This window comes from Tupaia chinensis, unplaced genomic scaffold (assembly GCF_000334495.1).
Source record: "Tupaia chinensis unplaced genomic scaffold, TupChi_1.0 Scaffold140400_1, whole genome shotgun sequence".
Classification (NCBI taxonomy): Eukaryota; Metazoa; Chordata; class Mammalia; order Scandentia; family Tupaiidae; genus Tupaia; species Tupaia belangeri.
The window spans coordinates 922,668-934,267 of NW_006200277.1; the positions used below are offsets into that span (position 1 = coordinate 922,668).

At 48.1% G+C, this 11,600-nt stretch overlaps 1 protein-coding gene across 3 annotated transcripts in view; it reads left to right on the forward strand.

Annotated features, from left to right (window-relative positions):
- USP13 (ubiquitin specific peptidase 13) overlaps positions 1–11,600 on the forward strand; it is a 98,724-nt gene that overhangs the window by 14,726 nt on the left and 72,398 nt on the right. For all 3 annotated transcript variants that reach the window (XM_027766055.1, XM_006162731.2, XM_006162732.2), the window contains exon 3: positions 4,443–4,503. In XM_027766055.1, the coding sequence (XP_027621856.1) occupies positions 4,443–4,503 (61 nt within the window). The remainder of the gene's footprint in view (positions 1–4,442; positions 4,504–11,600) is intronic.

An 11,600-nucleotide genomic window follows, 5' to 3' on the forward strand; every position in this document is an offset into this window, starting at 1 on the left:
CTTGGTGGGGGGCTTCCTCCCCCCCCGTTTTTTTTTTTTTTTTTTTTCTTTTAGAGAGAGAAATTTTTGCTATAGGGCATGAGCATTTGCTGGAGACACAAAGAGAGACAGAGACACAGAGAGTAAGAAATCGCCCCCCAGGGGGATGGCACAGTGCAATCCCTCCTCCTCCATTCTCCTTCCAGGATTTGGGCACACACTCATACGCACCCGGTGTGAGTTTTAAGCTTCTGGGTCCAGGAATGGAACCGCGGTCCACTCTATGGAAGTCCAGTGACATAGCCATTACGCCACCTGCCGGCTCCACCTATAGCCTTCCTAACCCTTATTCTTACTCCTCCAGCTCTGTGCTCCACAGCAAGGACAGCTTCCTGGAACACGCTGTGGGCCCATGCCCTCGTCCGAGCTGCGTTCTCTGTCAGGGAGGCCTCACTTTTAATGTTCAGGGTTCACTTCTTACGTGAGAGCGAGCTTTGCCCTCGCCACCCTTAGATCTTATCTTAGCCGGCCAGTCGTGATCTGGGCGTAAGCTCCCCGCGTGTCTCAGGGTGCCTGGGACCCTAACCGGCGCCAGTAGTGGCTTCCAGTCCCTAGAGCTGCTCCCTGTGCCCTGGCAGCTGGGACCGGGACACTGTGTCTGTCCCGTTCTTTCACTGTTGTGTGCCCCGTGGCCCAGGTATCCACCTCTCCATCCACCCTTCCCAATCCGCCCATCTGTCTGTCCGTCTGCCCAGGTCGGCCGCCCTTGGACCTGACCAGCCCGTCCACACCCGGCTGCCACGTGAACCCACCACCTCTTCCCTGTGATCCAGCTGCCTCTTGCTGGAACCCCTGCTGTCTGCCGAGGGCACCCCACCCGGTGCTGGCGGCCCCTCGAGAGGCGGAGCCTGCCCTCCTTTGGTTTTTACCTCGAGTTCCACCCAGAACCCGAGCCCACCGTGTTTGCTGGCCGAGGAGGTGGCCTCGGACCCCACTGTCCGCTGATCGGGAGCAGAGCTGCTGGTCTTTAGAAGGGAGGCCTGCCCTGCGGCTGAAAGGCTGTGGCTAGGGCAGGCCTGAAGGGTGCGACCCGTAGCCAGAGCTCCGTGTTCCCACAGGTCTGTGCGGTGCCTCTGCACGCTCCCGCCCTGACATGCAGGGAGCAGGGACGGTGAGGCGGGAGCAGTCGAGAACAATGACCAAGGGCACTGTGGACTTCCGGAGCGAGACTAGTCGACCTGCAGGATTGTTAACTGTGCCTTTGGTGTGGGTTTTTGTTCATCCCTTGTGAGGCAGAGAAGTGGAAAAAAGAGGACAGAGGCTTGGAGACCGTGGGGAAGAAGGTGTGTGAGAGAGGAACAAGCATTTGGCATCAGCGTTTGGAGGGACAAGCTTTGAGCTACAGTGTTCTGTAATTCAGATCGCTGAAATGTAAACTGTAAACGTGTAGAAGCTGTAAAACGTCATGTGAGAATCTCACAGATGAGTCAGCCTTTACTGTCGAATAATAGAACGTGGGAAGGAGGCTTAGGGCTGACGGAGACCAGCTGAGCAGGTGCACAGCCGGCCGGGGTGCGGGGTTCTGGGAAGGGTGTGGGGTGACCCACACGCCGCGGGTTGCTGGGACTGTGCTCTCCCGTGGCGTTGGCCATTCGGAACACAAATGTTATAATCCCGTTCGAGAATAGATGCCGATCTCTTCTGTGGAGCCATCAGGCTGGTATTGCTGCTGGGGCTGCCACCAGAGGAGGAAAACGCGGGAAGCTAGAGTGGCAGACGTGGGCCTGGGCCCTCGCAAAAACGTGTGGGGAGACCAACAGGCTCCGAGTGGCCAGAGCTGCAGTGGCCATGTCCGTATTCCACTGTCAGTGGAATTTGTCGGCGTATCCAGGAACGAGAGCTGGGACCCACTGGGCAAGCGGGGAGCCAGGCCCTCAGCTCCTTACTGCCCCGTTTAGAGCATCGACTTCACCTCGCTGCTGTCCACCTCCCTCCCCAGAAGAGCTTTCTTTACACTTGGTGAAATGACCGTGCAGAACCACGGCATCACCCTCACGTTTGTATTGACGTGTGTTAAATTCTTGCTTCTCCTGGGGTCTTCAGTCCAGGTTGAGGATTTCCTCTCAGCCTTTATAAAATCAGGCGTCTCTGAGACGTGCTTTGCCCCTAAAAGTGTGTGTTCTCCCGCAGGCTGCATTTTTTAAATCTAGTTTTATTTCTTATTTTTTTAATTAATTAATTTACATTTATTCACTGAGGATTGTCACAGCATACAAAATGTAATTTCCCATCCAGAAAATGCTGCATAGTAGCTTAATCATACATGTTATTGTCAATAATTTTCCATTTCTAGTGTTGTATATGTATGTATGTATGTATGTATTTTCCCCCTCTTTCTCACCCTCTGCCATTTCCCACCCTCCTCCCACACTATCTCAGGTGTCCACAGTTGTTTTCCATTCCTTTTTTCCCCAACATTTTACTGATTCGCAAAATTTCTTGAATAATCTGACTATTTTCAATAACAAGCTCTGCTGATACATACGTGTCTATGAATACATGTCTGACTTGAGGCATGAAACTGAGTAGAATGAATGCACTGTAAGGTAGCACCTAGCTGATGCTATATAGCTCACTACAGTCATTAATTATGTGTTTTTTACTGTATTTTTCAATTTCAAGAAAAGCAGATTTAACTTTAATAAGTCAAAGAAATGCTAAGGAAATATTCTTAAAAGTTAAAGCCAGGAAACAGGTTGGGATTCTGTTCAAATAGGAGGCACATGAACCTATTGGCAGCTCAAGACAGGACACAAATCCTTAAAATCAGAAAACAAAGCCTAGAAAAAAATCAACAATGTTTTAGTCAAAAGTCATAAAATTCTATTTCACCGGTTCATGTACTTTATCTTTTGTTGTGATTCAATTTTCCCAATTAAATTCTGGGATATAATATTCAACGCCAGACTTGTCCCCATGATTAAGTTGGCCATTTTCTTAGTTTTTGAAGTCTTATTTCTGTGTGACTGTATTTAATTTTCCTGGCATAGCACTCCCTGCAGAACTTCTTGGAGATCTGGTCTGGTGTTGGTAAATTCTCTCAGGTTTTGTTTACCTGAGAATGTTGTCTCGTCTTCCCACATGAAGGATAATCTTGCCGAGTGTGGTATCCATGGTTGCAATTGCTTTTCCCTTAACACTGTGAATATATTTTCCCATCCTTTCCTCATTCACACTGTCAGCCTGATGGGATGTCCTGATCCACTGTCAGCCTGATGGGATGTCCTTTGTAGGTAACTTGCCATTTCTCTCTTGCCTATCTTGGTATCTTGTCTTTGTCTGTGGTTTTGGTCAATCTGGCTATAATGTGTCTTGGAGAAGATCTTCTTGGGTTGATTCTATTTGGGGACGTTTGCATTTTTGCTACTGGATCTTTGAATGCTTTTCTAGATTTGGAAAGTTTTCTTGCAGGATTTCATGGAATAGATTGTCAATGCCCTCATGGGTCTCTTTTTTAAAAGCGTGTAATTCCTCTTTTAGCTCTTGCAAGAATTCCCTCACCTCCTGAAGCTCATCAGCTCCTTCCCCTGCCTCTTCTGCAGTTCATTGTCTCTCTTCTCTTCGATCTCTGTGAGCTTTGTCACCATGAAAATTCTAAATTCTTTATCAGACTTTTCCATGAATTTCATCATACTGTCTGAGGATGATGTGGACTTATTTTTCCTTGGAAGAGAGGTATTTTCTTGTTTTCCCATATTTCTTGTGACCCTGCAGTGATTTCTAGTCATCAGATGGATAGTGCGTTTCTTCTAATTCTTGAAGTTCAGTCTGAGTGTTCGGAGGCGTGCAGGAGGGGGTGATCTGCGATCTCTCTTCCGTTCTGTTCTCACTCTTTGTGCTTCAGAATCAGCGGGAATAGAGGAATATTCTGACCCTAACTGTATTCAGATGTAAGGCTTCTGTTCACTTGGACCTGTCTAGACACTTACAGAGCAGAAGCTGAGAAACTAATGAGTAAAGATAAAAAAGAAAAGAAAAGAAAAGAATTAAAGAAAAGGAAAGAAGAAAACAAGATAATAAGAAAAGGATAATAAAAACTATAAATTTTAATATTAAAATGCAAAAATGGAAAACCGTGCGGTGCTTGCACTAGTTCACAGCTAAAGTTCAGAATCCGTGTGGGGGTGGGCCTGGGCTTGTGCCTTTCCTGAACAGAAGGGGAGAGGCACCTATTAACACAGTACAGGGGCTCGAAAGCCCAGAGAATGCTTCACCTTAAAAAGATTCAGGGAGAAACAGAGAGACAGAGAAAACTGCAGACAGAGACAGGTAACACTGCCCACTAGAAGTAAGTGAGGAAGAAGTCTCAGCAGAAAATCTTCATTTTAAGTCTCTGAAAGCACTAGTTCACCCCGCAGGCTGCATTTTAATGATGTCTTGTTTTGTTTCTATTTTTTCCCCAGAAAGTAAGAGGAGCGTCTGGTGGAGCTTTACCAAAAAGGAGGAATTCCAAGATATTTTTAGGTAAGGTGAATAATGGCGAGTACTGCGTCTGGCTTCCCCAGGCGTGTGTGCAGGCACACGTGCACGCGTTGTGGGAGCCGTAGATTGCTCACAGTTCCAGGGTGAGAGGCGGATTGAACCGAGCGGTCCAGCACCACCTGGTGTGTACCTAGTGCTAAGGGTGCCTCAGAGCTCGGCTGGGCTTGGTGCCTTAGAGCAGTCACGCGACGGGGAGTACTTGGGGTTTTACTGTCTGGACTTTGTCTTTATTGTTTTTTGGAGAGGCTTTTCGCCATAGGGCGCATGTGCTCACCAGACAGAGAGAGACAGAGAGACAGAAAGTGAGAAATCACCCCCCAGGGGGATGGTCACGCTGCAATCCCTTCTCCATTCTCCTCTCGGGATCTTGGGCACGCATGCACACGCGCCCGGCGTGAGTTTTAAGCCATTGGGTCTGGAATGCAAACCGCGGTCGACTACGTGGGAGTCCAGCGACATAGCCATTACGCTAACTGCTGGTCCCTGGCCTTTGTCTTTTAAGAAGAGTCAGGGTTTCTTTCTTTCTTTTTCTTTTTTAATGTGCCAAACTGTAGACTTTGAGTTTCACCATTTTTTCTAACAATTTTTTTTGTTATAGAATCTAATTCAGGATCACATATTCTATATTGTATTTAGCTGTCCTGTTTTCTCAGCTCAATCCTTTCCAACCTATGGGAGTTCCTTAGTCTTCGTCTGTAATGATTGACACCTTGATTTTTAATTTATTTTTTTTTTGTAGAGATTTCTGCTATAGGGCACATGTGCTCGCCAGAAAGACAGAGAGAGACAGAGAGACAGAAAGTGAGAAATCACCACCCCCAGGGGAGATGGCCACGCCACAATCCCTTCTCCTCCATTCTCCTTTCAGGATCTTGGGCATGCATGCACACGCGCCCAGCATGAGTTTAAGCCACTAGATCCGGGACTTGAACCACGGTCGACTGCATGGGAGTTCAGCAGCATAGCTATTACATTAACTACTGGTTCCAGTGACACCTTGATTTTTATTTATTTATTTATTTTAAGTTTTTGCCATAGGCTGTGAGCACTGGACAAAGACAGGGAGACAAAGAAGGGAAAGTGAGAAATTACCCTCCAGGGAGATGGTTCTGCCATAACTCCTTCTCCTCCAATCTCCTCTTAGGATTTTGGGCAGACATACACACATGTCTGGCATGATTTTCTTTTTTTGTTTATTTTTTTATTTTAATTTGAATTTAATCACCTGTATCTTTACGATGTACAACATTGCTTTGTCCAGCATGAATACCATGCATATTAGTCAAGACAAAGACATTACTGTGTAATTATCATCACCAAATAACTTTTCATTTTTTTGTCAATTCAGAGTACTTTTTTTCCTTCCCCCGTTTCCTCCCCTCCCCCTCTCTCCCTTACCCACCCCCATATCACCCCTTTCCTTTTTTGTCTAGTACTTACCGTTCCCTCCCTGCTACTGTACCTTCCAACCTTTCCGTTTCTGCAGTAGAGCGCAGGCGATCAGTACATAGTGAGTGGGGACATACACTGACTGTCTTTCACAGCCTGGCTTGCTTTGTTTAGCATTAAGTCTTCCATATCTGTCCATTTTGTATCAAATGTCAGGGTCTCATTGTTTTTCACAGCTGAGTAGTGTTCCATAGAGTGTATATGCCACATTTTTTCAATCCAGTCTTCTATTTTTGGACATTTGAGTTGATTCCATGTCCTAGCAATTATAAATAATCTTGCAATAAACATGGATGTACAGGTGTTTCTCAACTGAAGGTTTTTCTGTCCTTTGGGTAAATAGTTAAGAGTGGAATTACTGGGTCTCAGCCTCAGCTGCTGAGTCTGGGACTTGAACCACAGTCACCATGTGGGAGTCCAGTGCCTCAATCATTGCACCACCTGCTGGTCCCGATTACGACACTTTCAAGGACGACTGGTCAATCATTTATAGTATGTGCCTCAGTTTGGGCTTGTCTGATGTTTTGTCTTGGTAAGTGTGGGGTTATGCTTGTTTGGTAAAGATCCCATGGAGGTGCCATGCTCTTCTCGGTGTGTGCTGGGAGATGCGTGGGGTTGGCTCGCCTTCACCCTGGTCATAGTGGCCTCCACCACTTGTTCAGACAGCGTCTGCTGGGTTTCCCCAGGGGCAGGCGCTGCATAATCAGTAAATGTCTTGGGGATGGCACTTTGAGACTCTGCTAATGTCTTTTTCCCCTCAGAGCTTTGCTGCTGAGTTTAGCGTGCATTGGTGGGTCTGGCTCGCAGTAATTACCACTGAGGCATTTGCTCCATGGGGAGCTTTTTTCTTACTCGGAAGAGCCAGTAAAAAATTCTGTATCATTACTTATGGTTATATTTCATGTTAAGCTTCTCGTGTGTTTTTCAAAGGAGAAAAAGTGGTTTGATAGTGTTCAGTCAATGAGCTTATATTCCAGAATGCCAAGGATTATTTAAAAGAAATTTCAAAATTGTTTGCACAGAATGATTTTATTATTTTTTAAATGCACATGTGTGTGAATGCATGCATGTGTATTTATGCATATATTTAGGCATGCATGCATGTATGTGTGTATCCTCTGTGCAGACACACACATACCGACACACACAGGTGTGCACATGCATACATACTTGGGAGACTGGAAGAGTCTGGAAGGACATAGCCCAGACTGCGAATAGGAGCCCTTCCCGGCTTTAGGAGGGCCATGAGCCTCACTTTCCTTGTTGTGCTTCTCTGTATTTAAGTTCTCCATGGCAAACATATGTGACTTGCAATAAAAAGACACATCAATTGCTTGACAAGTGCAGCCATGGAGACAGTCCGGCCGAGTTGCCTTCCCGGGTGGGTTTTCGGGTGCCCTGTGCCAGCCGGCCTGTTGTCTCTGCGCTGGCCGGCTCATGGTCTCCTGTGTGGGGCTCTCTGCAGTCGGCTTCCCGCCGTCCAGGCTCCCTTTTCAACATGCCTCTGGCACCCAACCCAGATTCAGCTGAGCAGACCCAGCGGGAATTCACAGCTAGCGAAAGTGTTCTATTTGGGATGTACTCATTTAGAAAAATTTGAATGCCATTACTATTTTTGGGTACCTGCCCAGACCCCATTTTTTTCTTTTCCTTTTTGAGAGCTATTTGTTATAGGGCACATGCACTCACCAGAGAGACAGAGAGACAGAGGTGAGAAATCACCCCCCGGGGATGACCATGCCACAGTCCCTTCTCCTCTAGGGATTTTGGGCACGCACACACACGTGCATGACATGCATTTAAGCTGCTGGGTCCGGGACTTGAACTGTGGCTGACTGTAAGGGAGTCCAGCGACGTAACCTTTATGCCATCGACTGGTGCCTTTGTCTCTTTTTCAAAGATGGGGTCTTGCTGTGAGTAGATCCTCTTGCCTCATCCTGAGTAGCTGGGGCCAGAGTGGATGTCACCGAGACCCAGTGTGCATGTGGCACACCCGGCGATATTTTCAGTAGCTGCATGAATTGACCGGTTTGGTGCGGGTTTTCAGGGCGCAAACACGCCGGCTAGTGGTCAGGTCTGCTGTCTGGCTCCGCCGAGCTCAGGGGTCTAAGTTGACGCCTACCAGTTCGTCCACGAGATGGTGTTGGTGACCGAAAGGGAGGGAGGAAGGTCTCTGTTGGAGAACTCGCGGTTCCTTGTCTGGACCAGGAGATGGCGCTCTGCAGGGCTCCCCTCGGACAGTGGCTGTTCTTCCTCCAGGTGACAGGGCCCAGACCTCTCTGCCACTGGCTGCACAGTGACCTTGCCCCATTGAGCCGTCTGGTACCCTCGGGGCCGATTCTGGAAGGGACGTGAGGCCGTTGTCGGGCGCTGGTGGCCTGCCCAGGCTCCGAGCGCCACCCTGCCCTCCATGGTCAGAATGTTCTTTCTCTCGCCTGCTTCAGTGTCCGTTCGAGTGAGGAACCTCAGTTCTGGCTGTCATCGGCTTTTTCTTCTTTTTTAAACCATAGCTACAATTACCGGTAATTCTAAAAGCACATAAATTCTATACTTTTTTTTTGTATTTAGGTTTTGAGAAACTCTTTTTGAGTATGTTACACATGGACAAAGCTTACAAATGAAAAGTTATAAAAGGCTTTGCTGTGAAAAGTAAGTTTCTCTTCCTTCCATCTTACAGCTGTTTGGTTACTGTGTTCAGAGATAAATAGTATTTTTGGTGAGCACACTTCTGATTGAAAAAGGGAAGTTTTTCATTGTCAGAGAGGGTATGCAAACTAAAGGCAGAGAGACACAGAGAGATAGAGAGAACACTGCCCCAGGAGTACATGGTCACGCCCCAGCTCCTCCTCATTCAGGCCGTCCCATCCTGCTGGGATTTGGGGTGCGGCTCCCGGGGCTGGGACTCAGCCATGGTTGGCCCTGAGGGCTCCAGCACCCTGAGCCACGAGGCTGCAGGGCTGCCCCTTGGTGCGTCGTTGGCTGTCGTGTACCAATCCAGGGACGTCTGCACGTGAACATGCTCTTAGAACTTCCTTCTGTGGTGGTGGGGCTCCACTAGCCTTCGGTTCCCAGGCGGTGCTCCGTGGTGCTCTGGGTGCCATAGCAAGGGTGTTTTAACCCTCCGTGGGACGTGGTGGTACCAGGAAGCTGCATGGACCAAGCTCGGTGCACCCGCCTTCCTCCTAATGCCTTCAGCTCTTGTTGAAGCTCTTTTTTCGGTGACGTCTGTGGTTGACGTGGAACAGGAAGTCAGGGCGGTCGTGGCTGATCTGATTCCACGAGAAGTTACGGTGTCTGCAGGTGCAGGCAGCCCGCCTGGTATTATGTAGCTAGTGAACGCCAGAGCAGGGCGTTTATGGACTCAGCTTACTTATTTATTTAGGCCAATAAGCCAATGAGCACCAAGTATGTTGTCTCCAGAGAAGAGAGAAATAGTATATTGTATGACTGAATCGAGTTCGTGTTGTATGCACGTTATCGATCATATCAATAATGATTGGAGGAAAATTCACCCCATCATTATTTTCATTTACTCAGATTTCCTTTCAATTTTTGTTGGTGAGCATAATCCAAAATTGTCTTTATAGACATCTTTTTTTAAAAAAGATTTTTGAAATTATTTATTATTATTATTTAATTTGCTATAGGGCATGTGTGCTCACCAGAGAGAGAGAGAAGTAAGAACACGAGCCACCAGGTCTGGGACTCGAACTGTGGTCGGCCACGTGGGAGTCCAGCACCCCAGCCACTGTGCCACCTGCTGGTCCCTTTACAACTTACAACAGGTCAGTTTTATATTTTTAGCTCTTAACATGGCGTAAACATTTCCATGTTTCTACATAGTCTAATAACTATCATGTAAATAGTATTCTGGTGAGTTGAATACCATTCTTTCTTAACAATTTTGATCTCATTTTAAAAATTACAGACATTGGGGCATTCAGAATTGTATAGATTATTATTTTTTTTATTTGCCAGAAGGCACATGTGCTTGCTAGACACAAGATACGGACAGAGAGAGACAGAAAGTACCCCTGTAGGGTGTGGTCATGCCACCCTGTTCTCCTCCAATTCTCCATCCTGTTGGAATTCGGGGCACACATGCCATGCACCCGTCATGTTTTTTAAGCCACCAGGGCCAGGATTTGAACCACAGTGGGCTAAGTGTGACCCAACTTCCTTAAATTTTATAGATTTTTAAGATATAGAATATCTTTCTTTCTTTGAATTATTTTCTTTTAAGTTCTTTCTTAACATTGTAGAATGCGTTTAAAAATGCTTTTGAGACCAGCAGATGGGGTAGTGGTTATGTCGTTTGACCCCAGTCTGGTCAGTCACAGCTTGTTGAGTCCCAGACTCAGTGGCTTGAGAATCATGTCGGGCACGTGTGCATGCCTGCCCAAGATCCCAGGAAGAGAATGGAGGAGAAGGGATTGTGGTATGGCCATCTGCCCTGGTTTTTTTTTTTTTTTTTCTCATTTTCTCTCTCATTGTCTCTGTCTCTCTCTGCTGAGTGCATATGCCCTAAGGCAAAAAACCTCTTTAAAAAAATGCTTTTTTGTCAGATTTACCTCCAGGGCTATCTAACAATGCCATTTTGTTCTTTATGTTGGTATTTCTGATTCTTTTCAGTCACTTACTAAAATGTTTAGATGAGCCAGCCCTTGGCATGGTGGTTAAGGTGGCAGGGTCCCACAGGGGTGACCTCATGGTTTGAGTCCTCTACCCAGCCTCTTGAGAAACATGCCGGGTGCGTGTGCGCGCGTGTCCACAGTCTTGAAAGGAGGAGCAATGCCGGAGACGGGACTGCAGTGCGGCCTTCCCCATGGGACACGCTGCCTTTCTCTCTGTCTCCAGAGAGTGCGTGTCCCCTCTGGCTAAGTACTTTTTTTGTTTAAAACTGCTCTCTAAGAATTCAAGAGCAGAGCTGTTCTCCCAGAAAGGACCGGGTCTGGCTGAAACATGACGCGAGCAGCAGAGCTCGACCCTGGCTCTCCGTCCAGAAAGTGAGTTCTAGCTGCGGAGCCGCGTCCCGGGCCATGTGGGCCTGGTGCACATGGGAGGGGACTGCAGCTCAGTGCCACTGTCACCGCGGTTCTAAACATAAACACACGGACTTGACCCGGGGTGCTGGCGTCCCTGTGAGCGCGAGGCCGAGGTGTCCAGGTAAATATTGCGACAAGGCTCTGCCCGGAGCCGTCACCCAAGCTTCGCAGAGATTAACCAAGTGGCGCGGTGACTGCGGGGACGGGGTCGTCGGGCCTGAGAGCTCATCTTTCTCCCCGGGAATCTGCGGCCAGGACAGCGGGCCCCTCACGTGGTCGGGCTTGCCCTCTCTGGCCCACGTGCAGTATCTCGGTAACTCTCAGAGTGAGGAGACGGAGAGAGAGGTGACACTTCATTCTCACGAGCAGCGGCCGCTTACAGAGCCTCGAGTCCAGCTGCTGCTTCCGTCCCGTCTCCTGCTCTGAGCCGTGTGGGACACGCGCAGTCTCCGGGCCACACAGAAGGAAACCGCGCCCTAGAGACCTTGGGACTTGCCCAGAGTCACGCTAAGTTGTGGGTCGGGATGGAGCCGAGGCCCGGGGAGCTCAAACCCTTGCACTTTCGTCCGTGTTACCGGCTGCGAG